We start from the raw sequence: 27,822 nt of genomic DNA on the forward strand, positions 1-27,822 counted from the left end.
GGGACCTAAGGCGGAAGCCCCTCAGCACCCGGCCTCTGACCGGCACTTGTAGTAGTCACCCAGGGCTTTTAAAGTGTCCGAAGGATGATTGACAGCGAGTGACTTTCTGCTGATTTCTGTGACAGTTAACATTTTTGGGAAAAAAAACAAAACCATAATATATTTTTAATTAAAGCCTGTGTTTAAAAATGAAATGCATTGTGTAACCTAAAAAATAAATCTATACAAAAAAAAATCTGTCGATTCCAGGACTTGTATTTTCAAAGTGTTTAAAGCAGCACAAAAAGTCACTTGTATAACGTTACAGAAGGATCTCGATGTGCTGCCGCCTCCTTGTTTTGTCCGATTTTCTCTATCTGCAGCACAGTGCTCCCCCTCTATTGGCAGTTTACAATAACAGAGAATTTAGCGCATCACCACATACATTTTTATTTTTTTTTAAATGGAGGCAATTCATGTCACTTGATGTATCACATGCCCCACCGGCATCGGGCAAATGGTCGAAAGTATTAGGATGCACCCTTTAGCATCCCCTAGCCCTCTTCTGTTCCCCATGTCCAGTGCCTAAGATCCATACAGACATGTTTGGTGGGAATAACCTGACCGGCCGCTCAGAGACCTGACATGAACCCCCTCCAACAACTTTGTGGTGAACTAGAACCGAGATTGTGATTCTCCCCCCATCTCCCCAACATCCATGTCTGACCTCAGAAATGCAACAATTCCAACAGAATCCGCCAACATCTTGTAGTAATCCTTCCCAGAAGAGCGGGAGCCGTTATATCCTCAGAGGTCAACTCGATATTAATGTAGATGAAATGTACATCTACAAGGGGGCACATACTTCTGTTCTCTCCCCAGTTTGTGATGTATACTATATGGACAAAAAGATATTTTCGGAATCTCGGGATCGCCTGCAGTCACCTTCTATTGTCACACGTTGAGCAGTCCTGCGTTCTTCAGCTTTCCGGCCCTGTTCTCGGTTTCCTGCCTTGTGTCCTCTCTCCCTTTTCTTTGCTCCTTCTTTACCCGGGGTATTAATCTGGACGAGTACTGATGGTGGTTGAATACTGATCCTATAAACTGTAGAGTTCTTGAAATATTTCTACACACTTGGCCTTATCTGAAGTGACATTCACGTGTAAATATCGTTTGTTCAGATAAGCACAATGCCCCCAACTTCCCTGCAATTGAGGCCCCTGGAATCTGTCCGATACAGTATGTGCCGTGTGCTAAAGTCAATGCCGGGTCAGAATAAAAAAAGGAAAACTTGATTAATGAGTCACATGGAGAACGGCATGTCGTGGTTCTTACACAGACGACTGAATTTCCATTTAAAGTGAGCCCCAACTGAAAACCACTATGGTGGCCATTATAGTTACCAGAGGGGTTGTCACCAGAGACACTGACAATCCCCTGGGCACTGTAATGTTAACCTTGGTAGTTATCACTATTCAGGTTCATTGACATCGGTGATTTTTCTCATGCAAAAAAAAAAACAGACCAATTTTCATCAGTGTTTAGTGTCCGTTTTTTCCATCAGTTTCATTAGCTTTTCTTTTATGCAAACAAATGGGTGTTTCTCAAGCTTCTCCATTCAGTCTTTGAAAAAAACAACAAAAAAACAGCGAACAGATGGCATCCGATTATTATCCAATTTTTTTCATGGACCCATAAACTTGCATTGCCGAGTTTGATCCGTGACTTGGATCAAAATTGGACGCGTGTCTGAATTTAGGCTCGAAACAATTTCGTAAGCAAAAATACCTGTACATGTAAGTGGAATATAATGGGTATAAGTTCTATCCGTGAAAAATACAGAACTTGTGCGTGAAAAATTGATGTCCGAGCCTTTGGGCTACACTCTCCAATGTGACTGGTTAGGGAACCCCCTCCATGCTCTTGTCCACATTGCGGATGGGTTCAGGATTGGTCTGCAATTTAACTTGTAGGGTGCAATTTTTTTTCCCATGTGGAAAATCGTTTGCGTTGACTTTGGTTGTGCTCAACGATCTGCAGGCTGTCGAGCACAGCAACTGAAAATACGCTAGGCTGAAAAGAGTGCACTCATGTATTGTGATTGTCTGAGGGTGCATGTTTCACTAAAGTGTGAGGATGAGCTGCTGCCAGGGACTTCTGACAACTGCTGGTACGCTGAATGTCACCATACTGGATCAGTTGTCAGACGTTCCTGGTAGCTGTGTCAGCCATTGTAGATTGAGCACTTGTTCAGCCGACCGCCATGTCTACTGATGTGCCGAGCATGCATGTGCTTTCAATGGAGAGAGGAAAGAGCCGGATAATAAAAGGATTGGGTGTTTGGATTAAGGGAAGAGTCAGGACCCCTGATCAGTGATGAGGGAACCTGCTCAAATAAGATGTCTGGTGCGGAGTGCCTTCTTCATGCTTGAAAAATATGTTCGAGTCCCGTGGCTGTTGCAGGGATAGCTTAACAGGAAATCCTGGCATGTGTTGCGGCTGTCGAACTGCCACGAGACACGCAGCTGCGGGGTCTTGAACATATTATTTGAGCACGCTGAAGTCGCTAGGTTAGCACCTGAGCATGCTCAGATAACACCTTATTTGCGCACGTTCACTGATCTCTACCCCTTATACACACATCAGGTGGTCAGCCTGTCTCACTGAATAAGGTGGGCTTTGCTGACCTTAATCGAATGTGTTGGAGGCTTTGAGGCCGGGTTTAGTATTGGGCTCGTGGATTATTTTTTCAGCATTTATCGCTGTGACCCATTCTCTGAACCGTCCAGCACAAGGTTACATTCCTGGCATGTTTGCTTCTTTTCACTACAACCTCTACCTGTCTGTTCACCTTCGGTCAATGTGAGGCTACAGAACTGAGGCCCGCTCCCCTTACATTTACACGCTAGGATACTTCCATAATGCAAAGTGTCCATCCACCTCCTGCTTGGGAAGGGGACCCATGCTTATTTCCATGAGTAGGCCTCTTGTCTGGTATTGGAATGTAGGTTCGGACATGACTAAGTCAACGCCGGATTAGTGGAGGGTCCAATATACATGACAATATTTGTTGAAATTGTTTTGGATGACTTTTTTAATTACCTTTAAATGTAAACAGGAGATGGAAAAGGAATGATATTCTGGTACAACACACACATGCGTGTCTGAGCGCCCCGAGATCGCAGGCTGCGACATGTGGCACGCTTACAGAGTGAATAAACACGGACGGCGGTGGGCACACCTGCAACCAATGGATGCAAGTAGTGGATGCACTGACTGCAGGCATAGCACTAGTAATGATGGGCAAGGCTTCACATGTACGGCTGACCATAGTGTTCACCGCAGCTGTATTCTCCATTACTGGGGTCTGCGCTACAGGCTGCGCGGTCACGTGTATAGGAGCAGATGTCTGCATGAGTCACATGGGGGTGTCAGTGAATCACACATTTCTTAGCAGAATTCCTTCCTCCTGCCTACATCCTTCCCTGCTTCCCACCGCAAAATGAAAATAATAATCATAAAAAAAAATAACAGAATTATCTATCGATCTGCAAACTTTTATCTTAAGGGATTTAATTTGTTCAAATATATAAAGGTATAAAAATAATCTGATGATGATGAGTCACTATCGTTGCTACACGGATCTGTAAACTACGAGCAGGTGTCAGTCCCTAATTAAACATTTCCTATCAAAGGATTATTCAGTGTTTGTGATGATATGTCAGACATTACTGTGCTTTATCCATCGCAGATTATCACATCTGGTCATATTGTGTTAACACAGATCCTGTCACTACTGCTCCTATCATTACTGATACTACTACTGCTCCTATCGTTGCTCAGTCTACAGCCGCGATCACTAGCGCTTTGGATGCATGCACATGTCTGATGCGCTGCCGGCTTTTGAACGCAGGTGAATCCGCATGTGTTCATTGAAAAGTGCAGAATCACCGCATCCAATACATTGTACGGGTGATACTTCTCTTGTGGATACTCGAGTCTCTGCAAGTTAAATTGTCATGCTGCGGTCTGGAAAGACGCGCCGCATGTCGGTCTCCGCGGGTGATCTGTAGGCGTCTCAGCACGCATAGTGGGCATGGCATTTCTTGAAATCCCATCCACTATGCTGTAACATCTGGATGCTGTGGATGTACGGAGCATCCAACCCACAGCGTTTACTGACCGTGGGAACGTACCTTCATAAACATTATACGTTTTTACACTTTTATTTACAAATGCATGAAGTTTTTGTAGAGACTCAATATTTCCAGTGCTGACTCTTATTTCTCCAGACTTTTTCCCTTCGTCCCGGCAGCTGGATATCGGCTTTTGGGCCAAATCCTAACCGATAACTGACCTTTCTTGTCCATTCAGGGCTTGGAGTTTATCACAATTTCTGGGTATTTGTTTAGCGCTCATTCTTTTATTCAAGGCAGTGATATTCGTCAAAATTGTGAGTGATCGCCCTCCATCCATGAGAGGCCCCCACACATGAAGGGTCTCGGGATGCTGTACCGTTGGCAGACACAGGACTCATGGTAGCACTCACCTTTTCTCTGGACAATCATTCTTCCACATGCCCCAAACAGTCTGCAGAGGCTTTATCAGAGAGAATAACTTTGCAGGAAGTGCAGGTATTGGTCTTCAGAAAACTGGGGTAAAGGTATTTTCTCTGATGAAGCCCCTTTCAAGCTCTTTGGGACATCTGGACATTATTACAGCTGAGATCTCTCGCTGAACTTCTGCTTCTTCTGTTATCACTACTGGTAATATTATTATGACGGTTATCACTACTGGTACTAGTAAGGGTGAATTTACGCTGACCGATTGACAATAAGTATTCCCAGGAACGCTTGTTTTCCCTGTTCGTCCAGTATAAGCAGACTGCCAATCACCTGATGGACAACCAAAACGCTTAAAAATCATAGTTCTTGGCAGCACATCATACTGAGTAAACAGGACGTGCTGCTGAGAACAATGTAAGTCTATTGTCGATTTTGTTCTGTGCGCATGGTACGGGTGGTTGGCGTGTCTAAGGGTAGGTTTACACTAGACAATGGCAACTGTTATACAATTATTGGAAAAAAAAGCATTCCTAGGAATACTCGTTCATGATGACTGGCTAGTTTAAATGCAACCTTAACGAGCTATTAAATGACTGCTGATCAGTTACCATTTAAAGGCCGTTACCCCCTTAAAGCCCCTTCCCTAGCTCTGCTGCGTCTCTTATCGATACTTTCATGTTTGGTGCCATTATCACTAGTGATCCTGCCGATGGTACTACCATCATCAGCAATGATACTATTCGTACGACCACTACTGTACTGGATTGATTATTCTCAAAGTTCTCAACTCACGGCTAAAGTGTGTCATCAGTGAATCAGATTTTCCCATTTCTGAAATAGGAGATGACAGTTGGTGCTCGTAAAGTTCTATGGAGAACTTGCAGTAGAATGTGTCGGCCTCTAACTCCTCCTTCCATAGAATGTTAAAAGCACCAAATGTCCTCTCCTATTTCAGTAACAGATCCTAAACCACAGATCAAGGCAGAGACTGGTTTTGCTGTTACCAATGGCTTTGTCCAAGGTGACAATGTTCACAGACCAGCCATGAAGATACATACGTCATGCATGGCAAGGTTTACACTATAATCACATTTTCGGTTTAGTTTTTTTTCTTCTTTTTTTAATTCTCTATGATTGTTTCTGGATTGATTTATTAGAATATGACAGGTGCCTGGTATTTGCTGGGCATTGGACTGATAACTTCGCGACCTTCCCAGCCGGCATGTGGTGATGCCTCGCCATTTCAGAGAGGGGAAGCACAATCCCCTTAACAAGCTGCTGGAGTGAATGCATGCAGGGTACTCTCTGGCCAATGTGCTCACACATGTAACCGCATGGCTTCTCCACGTGGAATTCACGACATTCATGAAAATGTTTTGAATCTTAAATTCTACATCTCACTTATTATTCTGCACAAATATATGTATAATTAATAAATAAATATTTTTTTTTTTTTTTGCGGAGCTTATGAATATTATATAAAATACCAGATTTCCACAAAGGATAAAATGTGAGAGGAAAATCCACAAGAAATTTAGAATAGTATCTACCCTTGTACGTTTCTGCTGCGCTTTGGAACGAAGGAGCGTAAAGACAGATATTCTTGTTCACTAGTTGAAAAAAAATAAGTTGTGTCCCCCCCACTCCAGAAACTGTGCCACCCTTGTTCATGGGTGGTGCCTGATATGGCATCCCATCTGAGTAAAATTCTGCTCCATAGAACGAGTTTGGCCGTTGGCAGACATTGGCATCTCCAGAAATTTCAGGCCTCATTGTCACATTCTGTGTCGCATTCTGTGCAGCCTCATCTATTTTTATCACAGAAGATCTTCCCAGTTGCACTTTGTGTAGACATTTAGCGAATCGAGAAATGAAAGAACTTGCTGCTTGTGGTTAAGCTGCAGGTGCAGCCAGTTTGGGAACCTCCTCCCCATCCATAGCCAACACCACGTAGGGTGATCATTACAAAAAATATAGTCACTTTTCAGTCCCAGCAGGAACCTTTTTTTTTTTTAGGTCGCACAACACGTTCTTGTCTGTCAAGCAACTCGGGTCAATTTAAAAAATTCATGGCGCATGAAGGCCATCCATTTTTACCCGATGTCGTACATTCTTATGTCATACACCAGTAAGGAAATTTCCAGTAGGAAGTAAGTGGGCTAGCAGGGTGGGGGATGGCAATTTAGGTTGGGAATTGCCAAGGCTAATTTTCAACCACTTTTTCTTCTTGAGTCTGGACGTTTCCTGTGGTTTCTCAGAATAGATCAGAGCCGAGTTTATAAAAAGTCCACACCTCCTCCTCGTGACATTTCTTCTTCAAGTGACCACAAAAGGTAAACATCCAAGACTATTGCTTTTCTTGGGCCTTCAGGTCTAAGCTGGAAATCTCCGGTAGGGAAGAGAAATTAGTCTCCAATTTATTTATTCTTTACGGGAGACTTGGATTATTTTTCTCTCTCCATATGTTGGGATATGTTTGGTCCATTAGCACTTTTTTTTCCAAATGCTTGGACAGCCCAAAAGATGGATGGCAAAGAAGGGGGTGAGCCATGCCAGTGGTCAGTTTTTGTTACTGTGGATGAATACATTCTAAGGTTGTCTGTCCTTTACTGTCTTAGGAGCAGAAAATAAAAAATAATAGCGCTCCAGTATCATTAAAACAACGGCGCTGATGGACCCCATTGACGGTCTTATGTTGTGATGTCCATAATTTTCCCAGAAGGAGCAGTTCTGCCTGCTGCGCTTTTCTTCCCATGAAACATGGCGGATTTTGTAACTGAGCCTCTGACGTTGATGTAACCGGAGCCGGACCAGTCGGTGATATTTAATTAAAATAAAATATTGAGAACGGGTTTCAGAAATCGCCTTTTAATTTTCCAACCACATACTACGCTGCGCCGCACAAAACAGTTGGACATTGTTGATTGGTTGTGACACAGTTTACAGGCCTGGTGATTGGCTGTGGGACACAATTACGCATTATTTTTGGATGTTTTTTTTTTTATTTTTTTTAACAATGCTGTTTATATTTTGTCTCCAAGCAGCTCTATATAAGTGTGTCCTGGTGTTGCAATTACCAAAATACTTGGGATGTTTTTTGTGTTCCATGTTAACCTCACTGGGTTATTAGTAACAAGGTCAGCCAAAAAAATGCAAGGCTCGTTAAAGAGGAAAAGGTGCAGAAAGGTCTGCAAAAGTTCAACTCTTATGATAAATTGCCTTTTTTTAATGCACATATGTGTCCTTCCCAATGCATACTGGTTGCTCTGCGTTGATGTCTAAGTAAGTTTTTTTTTTTTTTTTTGCATTCTATCACTTTGTGGAAAATGTATCCAGGCCAGTCTTGAACCAGAAGCACATTGGACTTGGGGATCCTAGTTAATGATAAACTTACCTGGAGCAGCCAGTGCCAGGCAGCAGCTGCCAAGGCAAACAGGATCATGGGGTGCATTAAAAGAGGTCTGGATACACATGATGAGAGCATTATACTGCCTCTGTACAAATCCCTAGTTAGACCGCACATGGAGTACTGTGTCCAGTTTTGGGCACCGGTGCTCAGGAAGGATATAATGGAACTAGAGAGTACAAAAGAGGGCAACAAAATTAATAAAGGGGATGGGAGATCTACAATACCCAGATTGATTAGCGAAATTAGGATTATTTAGTCTAGAAAAAAGACGACTGAGGGGCGATTTAATAACCATGTATAAGTATATAAGGGGACAATACAAATATCTCGCTGAGGATCTGTTTATACCAAGGAAGGTGACGGGCACAAGGGGGCATTCTTTGCGTCTGGAGGAGAGAAGGTTTTTCCACCAACATAGAAGAGGATTCTTTACTGTTAGGGCAGTGAGAATCTGGAATTGCTTGCCTGAGGAGGTGGTGATGGCGAACCCAGTCGAGGGGTTCAAGAGAGGCCTGGATGTCTTCCTGGAGCAGAACAATATTGTATCTTACAATTATTAGGTTCTGTAGAAGGACGTAGATCTGGGGATTTATTATGATGGAATATAGGCTGAACTGGATGGACAAATGTCTTTTTTCGGCCTTACTATGTTACTATGTATTGGAGGATGGCGCGCTGAATTTAGTAATAGGCGCATCTGTGGGCGGTCGGTGAACCAGGAATATAGAATCTATCAGTTATGAGATTTCATCTAGAATGTATACTTGTGGCATAGTGATTGTCCATGATGCTACCTTCTAGCTAAAAGTTGCGTTTCATGAATCTGACTAAAACATCTGGATAAACAAAGTTGTAAAAAAAAAAAAAAAAAAAATTAAAAAAGAATGACCACTTAAAAAGTGCTGCAAAACATATAAAGAATAAGGCACAGACACAAAAAAAAAATAAATTAGAGAACATTACTCTCCCAAAAAAGGGAGAAGGGGCGATGACGAATCGCAGACACAGATTGTTGTGGTTCTTGCAGTCTGGGGGGTCATTATCTTAACCCCTTCAAAAAAGTGTTTAAGGCCTAATGCCCAAATCTACCGGACTGCATTATGTCTCGTAGATGCTTTAAGTTCAGAATGAAAGCACAGTGTACGTGTATTTGGCGTAGACTTAGTGCTTTGTGTCGGCCATGGGGGATACGAAGGCCAAAAATGTTGACCTTTAACAGAAGTTCTTAGTGAAAGTGACAGCGGCGGGGCGTCCTCCAGCAGATGGTTTATGATGCCGTGAGGTTTGTAGAAATTCATACGATTAACAGATTGGACTGGAATCTATTTGTGATGTAAAGTTTCATAACGGATATTGAGGCTGAGTTTTTTTTTTTTTTTTTCTTTGCCACAGCGGCAATCTGTCCTCCATATGTACTAAGGCCGGGGCCACATCAGGATGATATTCTGGTTCCCATTATTTCCCATCTCCTACTGTACGTACATGTGGGGCCTCAAAGACAAGAATGCTTTCTGCAAAACCATCATCTCTCTTCCTATACAGTTGGTTTAGATGTGTCTCCTGATTTGACACACAGCTTATTTTTCTGGGTAGCTGACATCATATAAAATGTCCACTGCGATCTGTGGCAGGCACATTGCACAGCTTAAAATAGATGTGTGAGATCAATGAAAAATTATCACAAATTTCCCTTGTTGGCTAAAAAAAAAAAACAAACAAACCTTTTCCTAATTCGCCCTTGTTAAAAAAAAAAAAAAAAAAAAAAAAGTACCCTTCTGTAGATATCACAAGATTGCGTTTTCTATTGGGCGAGAGTAGAAAGCCGCTGCCAAAGTCTTAGAACAGTGCCTTATCTGCCTTGGAAACAAATAAGAGCGGTCCAATGAACTGATTCTCCTCTTCCGGGTCAGCTGTCCGGTGGAGTCGGAAGGCCCCCAATGGATCGTTGAAATCGTCGAGTTCGTCCAGCTTTTGTGTGTGAGGGCAGCCTTAAGTCTTAAATTGCCATACTGTTGAGTTGGGGTGGTTACTGCTAGATGTACACTGATCATTTTTCCTGGGAGTGTGACTATCATTATGTGTAATAAAGCCTACAGACAACCTTCAGCCAAGGGCTAGTATAACACTATGGTATAGCCGGTGCCTTGGGACCAGTCAGATTCTGCAATAAGCCGATCCCTGGTACTGGCTACCTTTTTTGTATCCATGGAAATGTCCTCCTTTTTTAAGATGGGTGCACAGAATGTTAAATGTCCTGAATTCATGAAATGATTTGCATTTTCCTATACTGAGTCACAGTACATTGAAACCCTATGACTGCTGTAAATAACATGTTTCCCGGACTGAGGGAGGTGGTTCGGTAGAATATATGATTTGTTATATAACCGGATTAAAGTCCCATAACTGGATCAATGATACTTTGTAACAATACATGTGATACAAGAGTTACCATACCAGCTTTCACGCTGTTCACTGACAGATCCCTTGCTTGAATAATATATATATATATATATATATATATATATATATATATATATATATATATATATATATATATATATATATATATATATATAATATATATATATATAGTTAGCCACAGTGCCATGGGCTTTAAACTGGCCATGACTGACTGACCGACTGACTATAGGTAGATATATATATATATATATTCTACCTATAGTCAGTCGGTCAGTCATGGCCAGTTTAAAGCCCATGGCACTGTAGCTAACCTCCCTAGATGTGGACGGAAAAGAAAAATTGACAATTGATTTCAACGCAAGATTGTGCGGATGTTGGATAAAGAACCTCCACTAACATCCAAACAAGTTCAAGCTGCCCTGCAGTCCGAGGGTACAACAGTGTCAACCCGTAATATCCGTCGGCATCTGAATGAAAAGGGACCGTATGGTAGGAGACCCAGGAAGACCCCACTTCTTACCCCGAGACATAAAAAGGCCAGGCTGGAGTTTGCCAAAACTTACCTGAAAAAGCCTAAAACGTTTTGGAAGAATGTTCTCTGGTCAGATGAGACAGAAGTCAAGCTTTTTGGGCAAAGGCATCAACATAGAGTTTACAGGAGAAAAAAAGAGGCATTCAAAGAAAAGAACACGGTCCCTACAGTCAAACATGGCGGAGGTTCCCTGATGTTTTGGGGTTGCTTTGCTGCCTCTGGCACTGGATTGCTTGACTGTGTGCATGGCATTACAAATTTTGCAGCATAATGTAGGGCCCACTGTGAGAAAGCTGGGTCTCCCTCAGAGGTCATGGGTCTTCCAGCAGGACAATGACCCAAAACACACTTCAAAAAGCACTAGAAAATGGTTTGAGAGAAAGCACTAGAGACTTCTAAGGTGGCCAGCAATGAGTCCAGACCTGAATCCCATAGAACACCTGTGGAGATATCTAAAAATGGCAGTTTGGAGAAGGCACCCTTCAAATATCAGAGACCTGGAGCAGTTTGCCAAAGAAGAATGGTCTAAAATTCCAGCAGAGCATTGTAAGAAACTCATTGATGGTTACCGGAAGCGGTTGGTCGCAGTTATTTTGGCTAAAGGTTGTGCAACCAAGTATTAGGCTGAGGGTGCCAATACTTTTGTCTGGCCCATTTTTGGAGTTTTTTGTGAAATGATCAATGTTTTGTTTTTTGCTTCATTCTCTTGTGTTTTTTCATTTAAGACAAATTAAATGAAGATAATACCAAATAATTTGTGTTTGCAATCATTTTCAGGAAGATAATGAGTATTATTTGACAGAATTGCAGGGGTGTCAATACTTTTGGCTATGACTGTGTGTGTTCCCGTTACTCAAGCTCGCCTAGGGTGCTCAGGTACACACCAAGTATCGCGGGTGCTCCAGTGATATGTTCGAGTCCCTGCGGCTGCATGTTTCACAGCAGTTAGACAGCCACAAAACATGCTGGGATTAGCCTGTGTTTGTCAGGCAATGCTCGCATGTTTTGTGTCTAACAGCCTTGAAACATGAGGCCGTGGGAACTCAAACATGTCACTCGAGCACCCGCGATACCCAGTGTGTACCTGAGCACCCTAGGCAAGCTAGAGTAACGAGCACTTGCGCTCGTCACTAATTACTAAAAAACTACCTAAAAATACTCGCCCAACTGATACCCTTCATACTCCTCTCCCAACGCTGCCTGGATCTCCTTACCTCTTGTTTCAGCCAGAAGGACATATGACCGCTGCAGCCAATCACAATTGCTAGATTCTTTAATAAAAAAAAAAAAAAAAACATGGTTGGCTAGAATACAACGTGAGCTAAGATTTATAAAATCCCATTGATTAATCACCTCTGAAAACCATTCCCAAGCTCAGGGTGTGAACAGGGCATTACTGATTATCTCGTTCTTGGTTTAGCCTACCCGCACTTTTTTATGGTATCGGTCGTTTGGGATACACATATTACAGCATGTCGAGCACGTGGTAAACAAGTATTGTGAGCAGTCGTGTAGTATAGCGGGTGTGACGGTGTTAAGTTGCAGGTAGGGTTTAATTATAGCTGAAATGACTGTGATAATGAAGATGTAGCCATATAATCAGGTATTGTTAATGCAGCGTTATATGGCCAAGCATGGTGGTTACAATGTGACCTGTAATGCATAATGCACTTTATGGTTTTCTTTTGGGCTTGGTATAATCACAGTAGAGTGGACACGTACATACCCTGGCCTATACCTTACATACAAAGTGGTTTGGCACCTCTGTGTAAAGGATGCACAGCTGGATGAGTTAAAAGGATCCTTTCAGGAAGATTTTCCTAGTGAAACTAGTGGTACAGCTGTATAGAATAAAACGGATACCTATTATGTAGAAATCAAGCTTTAAAGTCACATGTAAATTAGCCTGGCAGTGCATTGTGGGTGTGTCATTGCACTCAGAGGGCATCAATGCAATTCCAGGATAATGTACATTTGTTCAAAGCTTCATTTCTTAACACTGACGCATCGGATTGCTACAAGATGGGTTCTAATTTTAATTAGTCTACTGCTTGTTGCTGTGGTTACTAGCCACTTCTGAAGTCCTATCAGTAGTAGCAAAAAGGGCGGCACTTGCAAGCGGTTTACTATAGAGCTTGAAAGTGCAGCTCTAAAACTGGCTGGATTTGAACAGCCTCAGTGCTCTTGCGCTCTTTTGATGCTATGGAGGCAAAGCTGACTCGGAAGACCTTTTGTAGAGGCCAGTTCTCAGCCTGATCTGTCGACCTGCAGGAGCATGCTGCTTTCCGGCAAGCTAGGAGATAGGGGAGCAGTGCGCTCCTGAAGAAAGATTAAACAACCCCTCAAACTAATCCCATTTGTTTGTTTTTTGGGGAATACCACAGCTGCTTGTCTTACAGTCCGGTCAGGGTAATTACAGTAACTGGTAATCAGAAAACTTCTCGGATGTTTTCTGCTTTTTATTAATTGGAACATGATCAATGACCAGTGACGCATACTGTCAGGGGGTGTGCGGACAGTGACAGCTCACACATTGCCTCGGTCTGAGTCAGCTGCTCTCTGGGTTATGATTTTGCCTACATTAGTAAAAAGATAATCCTCCCTGAGCTCTTCTTCTCGGACATCGACGCTGAGCCCCGATCCCAAAGTTTTCTTTATGGATCTGATGACTTTTCCCAGTCTCAATCCGACGCTGGACGTATGTCTGGACACATACCCGCCGGACACTTCCATTATTTTCCTCTATTACAGCCTTATAATAAATCAGTGTGAAAATTGCTTGTTTGCCACTCTGTTCAGTCTGTAACAAATGTGTGAAATGTTCTAAAACCTAATCAATATAGTGTGCGGTCACAGCAGACAGGAGAGGTGAATGTGTACGCACTTGCTCTGCTCATGCACTGACACTGTGTGCACTCTGCTCCTGCAGATTTTCGGCCACACCAAGGGTGCACTGAGCACCCACATTTGCTTAGGGATTAAACATAAGTTTTTTGGAAAATTTAAAGCTAAGAATTGAACAGGAATATGATTTATAAGAGCAATCGGTTATTCTGTGGGAGGATATCCTCATTTTTCTAGATGCTGACCATCTGTCTTCTCTTATTGCAGAACGGACAGGAAAACTGCTGGCAGAATTTGGAAAGTTATACGAAGAGCAATATGGAGTTGCTTTGTTTAACAGTGTTCGTTACGAGATCGAAGGGAACGGAGGTCCGCAGACACAACTGCTCCATCGAAAGGTAGGAATGGAAAAATATCAAACTCTGAATATTAGATTGTCAAGTAGCTTCCTCCTTCATACCCTTGGACTATATATACAGTCAGGTATACCTGGGACCTGAAGATGTACATCTCTATTAAGAGGACAAGAAAATATACCAGTTTGTTATTCTTTTTCTTCCTTTTAAGATCCCGCTTAAGGACAGAGTGATCTTTTCTGGGAACCTATTCCAGTATCTAGATGATACAAAAAAGTGGAGGAACCGTTTCTGCGTCGTTCCTCACCATTATGGACCAGTACTGTATGAGAATAAAATAGTAAGTGTTGTCAATAGCCATCATAAGCGGCCTATAGGTGGTTCTAGCTGCTAAAATGTAATTATCATACCAGGCTTATGAGCGTGGCCTGCAACCCCGAGCTGGCATCAACTGCGCTGGGTACAGAGTCCTCACCTCCCTGGATCAGTACACAGAAATGCTTAATAGCACAATTCCAGGTACGTACTTCTTCCCATTGTTGATTTTTCAACTGTGCCAGTCACTTATGTACTGAAATTGCTGAAGCCTTCGCTTAGCAGTCCAGGTCTGAACTGTGCAACATTTTGATCACCATATAAAGCTCATTGTGTTGGATCCCAATGCATTGAAGGGGCACACCGAGAATGTGATAAGTAACCGCCGTCACATATTTCTATCTAGTTGTGTCATGATGGCTTGCCGCTTGAAATATGTGATGGCAGCTATTTTTTATCATATTCTCGGAGAGCCCCCTTAACATATGTGGGGTCCTGAAACTTGGCGAATTTAGGCAGCAATGAGATATGAATGTACAGTTGGTGCATTACATAGTATTTACGTTAATGCTTCTCTGCTATTGTAAAATCACAAGGAATGAATACGAGCCGTGGCTTAATGATGCTTGTGTCATGTGCAGGTTTAAAGACAAAGGCAGGCAGTGCACAGATGAAATGTGCAACACAGTTCCCCGTAATCTTGTGGCACCCATACTGCCGTCATTACTTCTTCTGTTTTATGACCGAGCGCGAGCAACAGCGATGGAGTGCCGTCTTTCAGGACTGTGTACGTCATTGCAATAATGGTACGTATGAAGCCTGAAAAAAACGGTAATGGGTAAGAAGGCACAGAAAAGCACGGAAGAAGTTACAGTGGACACTTACATTATTGTAATAAGTCTACCATTGACTACAGTGTCATCAGAAATTCGCACGCTTGCGGTTGAGATCGTACTGGTTAGACTGGATGAAGTCCATCATTTTACTGGTGGAAAATTTCAGGTCCTGACCTCATCCCAGTTTGCAAAAATTCTTTCCTCCTTACTACATAGCCACTCCATGAACCGTACCTTGTTATCTCATTAGGCTTTTTTCTATTCTTTCGTCTCCCGCTTGTTCTGCCGCGTCCTCCGCTTAGATACACACAATTACACCTGTATAATGCACCCCTGTAAATACAACTCCCTGTCTGCAGGGGAGGTAGAGAGCCGTGCGGCAATGTGTGGATGCACAGCGAGAAGAGAATGCCGGATTTTCTGTGTTTTTGTTTGATGCAAATGTCAAACTTTTATTTTATGGGGGCCAGCAATTGTGTAAGAACCCATTGTCTGGGCTACGGCTATTCATGCATTTGTTCTTTCACAATCCAGCTGTCTGAAAAGTCTCTTAAATGTCTGGGACGTCCATTGCTGCTTTCCTCTCCTCCCAGAACGATAATTCTGCACATTTACAAGTCGGTGTGCCAGTGGGCTTCATTAAACACAGGTTATAGCCACATGGCGAGTCACATTACCTATAGATCCGCCATTGCTATCAGTCCCATGTAAAACATCTGTAAATGGGATTGTTCACTACTGGCCAAACCCTTCTTAAATGCTAAAGTGCTATATAAAAATAACAAATAAAAACCTACTTCCTGGCCCGGTGCCGTTCCAGCGGTGTCTCCTAGCGTGACATTGTGACCAGCACTGCAGCCCATCAGCGACCGCTGATTGGCTGAGGCTTTCACAGTTCTGTCTGATGCGTGAAGGCTGCAGTTAATCAGTTGCTGATTAACTGCAGCGATCATGTGTCAACGATGCTGGAAATGCTGGTCCTGGTGACAAGTATGTGTTTTTTTTTATTAAGGACACTTGAGCATTTAAGGAGTAGACAATCGCCTTAAAGGGAATCTGTCAGCAGCTTTTTGCTATTTAATCTGGGAGCACCCGTGTTGTAGGGGCACAGACTGATTCCAGCGATGCGTCACTTACTAGTCTGTGTATTTGTTTCAGTACAATCAGTGTTCTATCAGCAGGAAATTATCACTACAGGACTAGGTGTCTTGTGCCTCCTGATCCAACAAGGCCCCAGCACTGATTGGTTGCTTTCTGTGTACACTGTCAGTAAGCTGCTAATCAGTGATGTGGGCGGAATTATACAGAGCTCAGCAGTTAAAGCTCTTCGGCAGAAAAAACAGGGATTGTATCGCAACTGTGGCACCCAGTAAACTAAATGGTACATCGCTGCAATCAGGGTCTCTCTCTCCATTATGCCGCTGCCAGATTATGGCAGAAACCTGCTGAAAGATTCCCTTTTAAGTTTTAGAAAGATGGCTGAGGTCTTCATTTGGTCCAAGCTTGAAGATATCAGAGCAAAAGCAAGGAAAACTACAGTGTCCAATAAAAGTGTACAGTAAATTATTGTGTCTGCCATTAGTTTTTGACACTGTAAATCGCCTAATCTTAACACCCAGAACACAATCTGGTTGGAAACGACATGAATTCACAGTAAGTGAAGTTTAATAGTACATTTCCTCTCCACCGTTCAGGTATCCCTGAAGACGCTCGAGTGGAATCTGCGGCTTTTACAGACTCGGTCAGGCTGTATAGACAAGCACGCGATCAGTATGGCACCTGGGACATGTTGTGCGGCAACCAAGTACAGGTACGATACGCATCTACTGCCATCTGACCGATAACCTGTATTGTTCTATACTAAATCCTTTTCTATGTTCTATTGTTCTAGTTTTAGGATACTTTTTATATTTCCATCGTTTAAATGTCTCTTTATCGTGCAGGTCCTCTGCAATCTGGTGATGGAGGACCTTATTCCTGATTTGAAAAACATAATTGGCCCCAGATTAAGGGGTAAACCCCAAGAACGTCAGAGGACCTGGTGGTTGGTAAGTCTCCATCATTTCCTGACCTCTAAATATGATGGATAAAATAATTATGGGAGAAATGAAACAGAAGGTGGTAGCTGCCCTCCCCTACACGGACATCGTACATGTGGCGTGAACAGTAGTTCTCCTCTTCCCGGTCTTGTATTTTTGTATGATCACTTCTAGTTTCCTAGCAGACTTGTAACATCGTGTCTGTTCTATAGCGATACATTGCAACTCTATGAAACACAAGATTAGGGGGAAGGGTTGGGAGTAATGGACCATCTTGTGGATAGGGGGCTCTTGAATTTCCACACCTGGTCCTCTTGTTCCTGTAGGAGACAAGATGCCGCTAGAGATGTCTTCCTTTGCTCTTCTCATTGAAACCACATGTATGCTCTGCAAAACTGAGCGTGCATATGTAGGAGCGGAGTCAGGAGAGTCTGCCGTCAGCAGAACAAGTGTTTGGCCAAAAGTTATCTAAGCCGGAGTTCTGATGAGCATATGAAAAAACATCTGTTTGGCATCCAGAAATATATATTTATTTGTTTTATCCATATGGGGTTGGTATGACTTCTGTTCTGTCATGTCCACAATGGTCTGTGCGCTCTACGTTTTAATTTTTTTTTTGTATGCATCTCTTGAGCTAAATGTAAGTCTTCCTCAAGTAAGACTTGACTATTGCATGCTGCATTTTTTTATGCTTACTGTACCCTCCGTTAGTCCGTGGACAGTCTAAACACTGTTCTTGACTTTTCTCAGTCTGTGAGCTGTGAGCAATATGAACGGTGCCGTTGACCTTCGTTAGTCCATGGGCAGTCTGAACACTGCCATTGACCTTCGTTAGTCCACGGGCAGTCTGAACAGTGCCGTTGACCCTCGTTAGTCAATGGGTAATCTGAACAGTGCCATTGACCCTCGTTAGTCCACGGGCAGTCTGAACAGTGCCATTGACCCTTGTTAGTCAACGGACAATCTGAACAGTGTTGCTGACCCTCGTTAGTCCATGTGCAGTCTGAACAGTGCCGTTGACCTTCACTATTCTGTGAGCAGTCTGAAGAGTGCCATTGACCTTCACCAGTTTGTGAGCAGTCTGAACAGTGCCGTTGACCCTCGTTAGTCCACGGGCAGTCTGAAGAGTGCCGTTGACATTCACTAGTCTGTGAGCAGTCTGAAGAGTGTCGTTGGCCTTCACTAGTTTGTGAGCAGTCTGAAGAGTGCCGCTGACATTCACTAGTCTGTGAGCAGTCTGGAGAGTGCCGTTGACCTTCACTAGTCTGTGAGCAGTCTGAAGAGTGTCGTTGGCCTTCACTAGTTTGTGAGCAGTCTGAAGAGTGCCGTTGACATTCACTAGTCTGTGAGCAGTCTGAAGAGTGTCGTTGGCCTTCACTAGTTTGTGAGCAGTCTGAAGAGTGCCGCTGACCTTTTGATAGTCCATGGGCAGTCTGAACGGTGTCGCGGACCTTCACCAGTTTGTGAGCAGTCTGAACGGTGCTGTTGACCTTCGTTAGTCTGCGGGCAGTCATGTACACAATGAGCACACATTAATTATATCCTGTACACGATGAGCACACAGACTGAACTATGTGTGTCTGATCTCAGCGTACAGGGTCACAGTACTGTATGCACAAGTCTTCTGACTCTCCAGGAGCCACTCACACGGGGTATTTGGCCTTTGTTCTATTTTTCAGTATACAAAAGATTTCTCCTGTGACAGTCAATTGGAGGAAACTGCGGGCGAATTTCTGTAAGATAGGAGAGTGCAACTTGTCATTTCACATTTCGGAAAGGTCACTATTCCTAAAATATAATTTTCCCCATCTAGTCCTGAAGAGCTTGTCCACCGTTAAATACTAGCCTGTATATGGAGTTAGGGCTCCGATCTGTTTTAGAGGCACTTTTGCTGCTATATTTTTTTTCTCATTTCTTTTTCTCGAAATTCATCTAATTCAGTGGGGTCTTTTGGTACTGCTGAGGTCTATAATGTAAGATTTGCTCTTTCGTTGTAAACCAAAGCCACAACACAGATAAAACCAAGCCTGAAATTCCATCAGGTATATTTTATGGATTCCGGATTACAGCCTGCAAATACAATTTTGCTGGTTGTTGTCAGAAACTGTCCAGAAGTTTGTTGTTGCACTTCTATAGCAGATCAGCCGAGCTCCTACCTAAGAGGAGTAGTAGTTGGTTTTACTTTCTGCATCTGATTACTTCCCGTGCGTCCCTGCAGTATGTGCAGACGTGGCTCCAGACAACCCCTTTAAATCTTTGCACAATGCATGCTGGGAGATTTCTGCATTAAAGCACCCAGGCTAATGTATATGGGGGCGTAAGATGAGCTGCTGACATTAGTGACATGTGGAGGAGCAGAGTGTTATAAAATCTGCTGTATATTAAGGTTGGATTTTAGCGCACATAACGTAGCATCTGCCACTTATTACTCTGCTGTGAAGCCTCGTTTGAGGCCATCACTTTATTTCCTTAGACTGCTCCCTTCCCTCTGATAGCCAGTGTGAAGCTGAAGTATTTGCCGGTTATTATCTGTAACCCAAGTGCATAAGTGAGATAAGCGCAGAGAAAACACTTCACTGACACCAGAGCCATGTGCACCAGATACAACGTGTATTATGGAGGGAGAATCGGACAGGAAGAGGCTGCCGACCCATATCACTGCCCCAAATAAATCCCAGATGTAATAGAGAATTGACCCTGTATAGAAAATGTATAAGGGCCATTTTTTTTTACTTCCTAAAATAGGAAGTGTGGCCATATTGACCTCGCGTACACTGGTTTCACAAAAGTAACAATCAAGTTGTCCTTTTTGTCACCTTATTCAGTCATTGACGAAGATATTAACATCAATTTTTGAAAGAAATTTTTACTTCTGTCAATCGTCATTTTGCAAAAACACCTGAAAAAACGCAGATATATCGGCAAGTGAATCTCTAACTTCTGATTTACTAATTGAGATCCCAAATTTTACACTTTTAAAGTGTGGAGGAGAATGGATCCTGTCTGTGAAGTGATGCTCTATAGGAAATGGGCTCTACCAGTTGGGGGACCCAACCGCTCTACCTGTTGGGGGACCCAACCGGGCTACCTGTTGAACCCACTGATATTGATGCATTCTGCTAACAGTCAGTATGTATGGGTGCCGATTTCTGATGGCCAATCTTCTTGTTCATTAGAGATAAGTGAGAGATGTCTGGCAGTGGCTCTCGAGGAGAACACAGAAGTGTTCAGCAGAGAGCACTAGTGTGTGGGACAGTCTGACAAGATAGTTGCCAGCTGACGGCCATCTAATGTGTGGCTTTCGGTCACTAGTATGGATGGTGCGGTCTGGTTAGTTTCTTTCAGGGAAATCTCTGTTGGATTTTTCTATACAATCTTTATTGTTTCCCCTGAGATAAGCAGACTCCACATTTGTCTGGCTGCGCTCCACCCTCGTCTGCTTGCTGAACCTGCAAGATTATGAAAAGACGTCTGTAGAAAGCTTTGGACTGGGCTGTAATAAGATAGATATGCTCCTAAAACAATTTTTTATTTTTTACAGATTTCTGATACGGTATACCGGATGGTCCACGAGCAGGCACGTATGTTTTATGAAGGACTAGAAAAGCGATGTGGTGACAGGAGAGCACAGATGGAGAGTCAGATCAGAACGGACATGGACCAGATCATTGCCTGCAAGGAGCACGTGTCCAACAAGATTCGAGGTACAGGAGGAACGGATAATTTAGATGAATTTCATAGATTTATTTCTCCAATTACTGTATGTAATTTGACCTTATGACCTTAGTGCTATGAATGAAATTTTATCGGGCATTAAAGACTATGGATTCTGACTGACCGGTGCCTTGTACAACGGCTGATGGGGGCCCACAAGAAAGCCCCATTAATGATGATATCACTTACAATAAATGACCGATAAATGATTACTTTATTCGTGCTTGATCCTGAATCAGATGTTTGTATCCAACAGCGGCAGTGCTGCCCAAAGCGGAGCTGTGCGTGAGAAACCACGTCCAGTCTCACATCCCGTCTATTCTGGAGGCTCTGATGGTGCCAACAAGTCAGGGCTTTTCTGAAGTACGAGAACTAGTCTTTACCGAGTCCACAGAAATGAACAAGAACTTGGTGAATGAGGGAGGACGGGACAAGCTGGGTGAGGTAAGGGGAGAAAGATGGTGCCAGGCTGAGGCGCACACGGTGGCGTCACGAAACTTGTGTAATATCTTTATCAGAGAATTCTGGACTGCTCTTTCATTCTCAATTCATGGGTAAAATATGTATTCTGTGAAGACAGACATTCCCATTACAGAAGTAAGAGAAGACAGTCGGTGCTCATAAAATTCTACGGAGGAACTATAGGGAGACACCAACATTCTACTGCAAGTTCTCCAGAGAACTTTATGAGCACCAAGTCTCCTCTTCTTCCTTGGAATTGGAAAGTCTGAATTTACTGACGACACATTTTTACCTGTGAAATGAGATTGATGAGAGCTAAAGCTCAGTCCTGGAGGAGAAAGAAGCAAATATGTCTGATAAGATATGTTAGAAGGTTTCTTATTTTCATGTTTACCATTCATTTATGGGGACTGTTACTCTAACTTTTAATTGTATATTTCCACCAGCATATGGAGAAAATATCCCAGCTGGCCTATCATCCTGTAAAAATGCAGCAGTGCTATGAGAAGATGGATCTCCTGAACCTGGAAGGCCTGCAGCAGAGGTTTGATGTCGGAAGTCCGTCTGTTTTCAAGCAAAGGGCACAAATCCTAATGCGAGAGGTGAGTGAACACTTACAGGGTTACAAGCCTCAAATGGCTCCGTACGGTGGTCTCGTGCCTCTAATTACAGGATGAATGTCAATGCATAGTATGGTAGCGTTATATATTTCCATAATGCACACAATGATGTAACCACTTGTTTGATCACAGCTTCTCATCTATAAAGATATGGGGACTGTTTGGTTTGCCGTGATCTGTGTCCACCGGCATCAAGTGTCTGCATTCATGTACATAGCAATTATCAACCATCTTACAGTAGATAAGAGTAGGAAATGTTCAGTTTTGTATGCATCATCAAGCCACAGAGTCACAAGTCAAAAAATCTGCACACAATGGTAAAATAGCTAATAAACTCCGCTGTTAACTTTGTCTCTTGTTTCCCACCCTGGGCTGTACATTTCAAGTCTTGGCATGAAAGGCTCCAGATATTACTGTGAATGGTGCAGAGGGAGTCTGTTACACTTGATTGGACAGAAGCAGTTACTAGCTCCAATCCCGGACGTTTAAACCCTCAGATGCCGCAGTTAATAGTGCCCTTGGCATCTAGGGGTTAAGACAGAAGAAGGGCTCTAGGGATGAGCGGAGCCGTGGAAGTTCGGGCTTGTCAGGTTCTGTACCTGAACCCCATAGGAATGGTGACCTGAACTTTGGAGCTGGAAAAATCACGCACTCTCGCTTTTTTTGCACGCGCTCTCCTCTTTTCCGCGCACGCTCTCCTCTTTTCCGCGCGCGCACTCCTTTTTTCCGCGCGCGCACTCCTTTTTTCCGCGCGCGCACTCCTCTTTTCCACGCGCGCTCTCCTCTTTTCCACGTTCTCTACCAACTCCCAAACTGTACAACCGACTTCCAGGAGGAGTCAGTGTTTGGAGTTCAGTACTGGACTCTAGATGTGCAGTACAAACACCAAACTTTATAGTTCAGGTTTGCTCATCTCTAAAGGGCTCTCTGTTAGAGATGAGTGAATTTGCTCGGGTCAGGGTTTATTCGGCAAGCTATAGTGCTTACTGAATAAAAGCTGCAAAGGGAACCAGGCTTCCTGGATGGCTGCGGCTGATCAGCTGTTCGGCTCCGCAGATGCTTGTGTTGCGGCTGTGTGACAGTCACCACACCTGCATGTAGAGCCCATTTGTTGCACTGATCACACGAGGAGCGCTGCTCTTGTGCCATACACTTCTTCTGTAGCCAAATCACCAGCGTCAGCAGTGATGCTGGAGTAGATAGCATGTGATTGCTGCAGGGAAGGGAAATAAATGGAGACAGCGAGGGAACCACCGGAGAGTTGAACCTGCGAGTAATGTTTATTTTTGTTATTTTATTTTAGAGCATTCCATGCAGTTTGCAGATTCTATATCTTGGAAAAACCCCTTTGGGAGGTGGTGGTGGGGTTTAAATGGCAACGCTGTATTTTTTACAATCAGTGACTCCATCTAGTGGTCTTTCTTTTGTAATGGTGTGTCATTTTGTGAACCCTTGCTAGTCTTTCTACACAGAGATCATTTCTAATGTGTCCACATTGTGCAGTGGATTCCTGCACAACCCGCGGCCTCCATAGACCCTTTACGCTAATAGGATAAAGCTCCGTCTGATCGGCATGAAGATCGCAGTGTCTCATCATGACACCCCATGTAGAGATCGTCATTGCAAAAAAAATCCAAACTTTTTGGGTGCAAGTACTTGCCATCCATGTCTCCGATGCAAGTTGCTTGCTATAGGGTTTTGTCTTATCTGCAATCTATTTTATGTAATTATTTTCTAAATGACCAAACTGCTCTAAAATAGTTGCAGACAAATGGCACAAATATGTTGGGTTTTACCAACTGTCAGGATTTCTGTAGCCTGACCAATGTTACATGTACCATATCAATCGTCTGGTGTGATGGCGATCCTCTGATGTAGCCCAAATCTGGTAACGACCTCTCACTAAATCTAACTTCCGTTCCCGAGCTCAGCAATGGTAACGTAATAATAAAATGCAGCCAATTACGGTTCTATTCTCTGACAATCTCTGGTGGATGACAGATAATAACTCGGTATGTTTTCCTTGTAGCAAACAGACAATGCAGTTTTCACCTTCGAGCAGCTGATCCATCAGGAGCTGGGCAAGTCTGAAGGAACAGAGAACCTGTGCCGAGACATCCAGCGCATACTGGAACGTGTTCTTAAGGTAAGACCCTACCTACATCCACATAGCTTTTATATTGCAGGAATTGCCAAATACAACCCATGCCTGTTTATGACCCGGCTAGTATACTGGGGTGTATATGTGAGGACCCTCAGGAGAGCGAAGATCACAGGCTCCATCCTGCCTGTAAGCTTTCACTGACTCCTGAATATGTAAAGGGGTTGTTCCCAGTTTAGAAGTTATCTGTTATCATTAGGACTGCAGGGACCAACACTTATCGCAAAAACCGAGGGTGGTCGGTCATGTGCACTGCTGCTCCACTCATTCTGTATGGGACCACCCGAGATAGCTGAGCGCTGCATTCGTCTGGTCTCCCTTTAGGAATTAATGGATCAGAGAGCGCAGGATCAATCGCTCCATTCACACCCCTGGTTCTTGGCAGATCCCTAGGAATCGGGAAGTTATCCTTTACCCTATGGATAGAGAATAACTTTCAAACTTTGTGCAACCCCTTTTAAATCTAAATATTCCTGCTAACATTGTTAATGCATAAAGGTAAGAGTTAGGTTTTATCCTCAGTAACTCTGTTATGCCTATATGCTGGTTCTGGGTAATGGATAATAAAATCCACTTTATTCTCACTCTGCCCCCGGAGTTTGTTGGTATCAGGACTACAGCACATGTGACCGATGCAGCCGATCACTGTCCTTGGCAGTCTTTTGCTATATCAGAATGTACGCAGGGAGCAGTGGTCATGTGCGCTGCACTCCTCACCTTTTGCAGCCTGTCGATAAAGGCCCGGGACAGCAAACATTCTGTGGATGAAAACCTATTAATAGAAAATCCCTTGAAAATTCTATGACCTTACCTGTGTGATCGTCAGTAGATCCAGTCTACCTTATGTCACCCCGACTAGAATAATTACAGTGGAGGGAAAGTTTGACATTTTCTGAGTGACAGGTAAGATGTGTAGGCGTCTCTCAGTAGGCACACTCATGATTGCTCTAATACAGGCTCTGTGAGCACTCTGGGGTTTTTTAGTCATCGGTTTTAAGATGCTTTTACATGTGTATTGCTTTTTCTCTGTTTACGGCAATTTATTTCATTCCACCTCAGTTATATCTATACATTCTCCTAAATCTGCCACTATAATTTCTATTTAAACAAAAAAAAAAAGTTTGAAATAGTTGGTGACACTCTGCCTTATACATCACATAGGATACACTGAGACTGCCGTATACATTGCATAGAATATACAGAGACTCTGCCATATACATTGCATAGGATACACCGAGACTCTGCCGTATACATTGCATAGGATACACCGAGACTCTGCCGTATACAACATCGCATAGGATACACTGAGACTACTGTATACATCGCATAGGTATAAACCAAGACTCTGCCTTATACATTGCATAGGATATACCGAGACTCTGCCGTATACATCACATAGGATAAATCGAGACTCTGCCATATATATCACAAAGGATACACTAAGACTCTGCCGTATACAATGCATAGGATACACTGAGACTCTGCCGTATATATCACATAGGATACACTGAGACTCTGCCGTATACATTGCATAGGATACACTGAGACTCTGCCGTATATATCACATAGGATACACTGAGACTCTGCCTTATATATAACATAGGAAATACCGAGAATACTGAGACTCTGCCATATACATTGCATAGGATTCACTGAGACTACCGTATATTGCATAGAATATACAGAGACTCTGCCGTAAACATCACATAGGATACACTGAGACTGTCGTATACATTGCATAGGATATACCAAAACTCTGCAGTATACATCTCATAGGATACACTGAGACTAACGTTTACATCCCATAGGATACACTGAGACTCTGACGTATACATCGCATAGGAAATACCGAGAATACCGAGACTCTGCCGTATACATCGCATAGGATACACTGAGACTGCCGTATACATTGCATAGAATATACAGAGACTCTGCCGTATACATTGCACAGGATACACTGAGACTCTGCCGTATATATCACATAGGATACACGGTGACTACTGTATACATCCCATAGGATACACAGACTCTGCCGTATACATTGCACAGGATACACTGAGACTCTGCCGTATATATCACATAGGATACACGGAGACTACCGTATACATCCCATAGGATACACTGAGACTCTGCCGTATACATTGCATAGGATATACAGAGACTCTGCTGTAAACATCACATAGGATACACTGAGACTCTGCCGTATACATTGCATAGGATATACCAAGACTCTGCAGTATACATCTCATAGGATACACTGAGACTACCATATACATCCCATAGGATACACTGAGACTCTAACGTATAGATTGCATAGGATACACTGAGACTGCCGTATATATCACATAGGATACACTGAGACTCTGCCGTATATATCACATAGGATACACTGAGACTGCCATATACATTGGATAGAATATACAGAGACTTTGCCATATACATTGCATAGGATACACTGAGACTACCGTATACATCCCATAGGATACACTGAGACTGTAGTTTACATTGCATAGGATACACTGAGACTGTCGTATGCATTGCATAGGATATACCAAGACTCTGCAGTATACATCTCATAGGATACTGAGACTCTGCCGTATACACTGCATAGAAAATACGGAGACTCTGCCGTATACAACATCGCATAGGATACAATGAGATTCTGCCGTATATAACGCATAGGATACACAATGGGAATCGAATAAAAGGCATACATAAGAGTCTACATTATTCTTTAAAAATGGCCTTTGCTGCACTAAATGGGTAAATAATGCAGGAGTGCTTTTTTAATAGGGGTCACTTGTTCAAAAAAATTGCATCAAATACCTTGTAAAAATCCTCGATTCTGTCACTTTTTTCTGTTTTTGGCTGCGCCACTTCATTTCAAAGATATCATCGTTTCTTCTGCAGTATGTGAAATCTCTGCTTTGCAGACCAAATTGCATGTTTCTTCAGTCTTCTCTGGGGTGGGGGGTGTGCTTTCATCCCTCTCAAAGCCTGCCAATCACAATAGTCTCGGCTGCTGCCGTCCTGTGATTGGCAGTGTTTGGTAGGGGTGAAAGCACTCCCCCCGCATACCAGAGAAGACTCTGAAGATATGCCCAGTTGGGTAACAAAACAGAGATTTCACATACTGCACTCTGGAAGCAACAAATGTGAATATCTCTGCAAAGGAGCAACACAGGTCAAAACGGAAAAAAACTGCAAAATCAGGGGAGCTCAGAGTTTTTTTTTTTTTTACAATGTATTTAATGTTTTTTTGAGCAAGTGACAGGTCTTCTTCAAGGGAGTGGTGTAGCGTTTAAAGCTGACCACGCACATGATATTAGAGTCATCCAGGCCTGGGGATAAGAGCAGCAGTGTAATGTATGAGACCCTATTCTTCCCTAAAGGCAGCTATGTGGGGAACGAAGGGTTGGGCAGATTAGACTTCAACATGTCTGATTCTTTGTTTCCTTAGGAGAGGTTTCTAGCAGTTATTTCTTATTTTCTCCTTAGTGGAGTAAAGCTGCATTCTCGTACGATCAGACTAATGTAATGTCGGTCAGTAATCATGTGTTTTGCAAGTG

General features: G+C 43.1%; 1 protein-coding gene across 1 annotated transcript in view; it reads left to right on the forward strand.

The window, feature by feature from the left end:
- NIBAN2 (niban apoptosis regulator 2) overlaps positions 1–27,822 on the forward strand; it is a 54,800-nt gene that overhangs the window by 21,747 nt on the left and 5,231 nt on the right. Inside the window, exons 3-12 of the mRNA XM_069748365.1 lie at positions 14,018–14,148; positions 14,318–14,446; positions 14,520–14,625; positions 15,063–15,227; positions 16,952–17,067; positions 17,201–17,305; positions 20,838–21,000; positions 21,267–21,454; positions 21,919–22,074; positions 24,122–24,238. Coding sequence (XP_069604466.1) covers positions 14,018–14,148; positions 14,318–14,446; positions 14,520–14,625; positions 15,063–15,227; positions 16,952–17,067; positions 17,201–17,305; positions 20,838–21,000; positions 21,267–21,454; positions 21,919–22,074; positions 24,122–24,238 — 1,376 coding nt within the window. The remainder of the gene's footprint in view (positions 1–14,017; positions 14,149–14,317; positions 14,447–14,519; positions 14,626–15,062; positions 15,228–16,951; positions 17,068–17,200; positions 17,306–20,837; positions 21,001–21,266; positions 21,455–21,918; positions 22,075–24,121; positions 24,239–27,822) is intronic.

Source organism: Ranitomeya imitator, chromosome 2, assembly GCF_032444005.1.
Source record: "Ranitomeya imitator isolate aRanImi1 chromosome 2, aRanImi1.pri, whole genome shotgun sequence".
NCBI classification, from domain to species: Eukaryota; Metazoa; Chordata; class Amphibia; order Anura; family Dendrobatidae; genus Ranitomeya; species Ranitomeya imitator.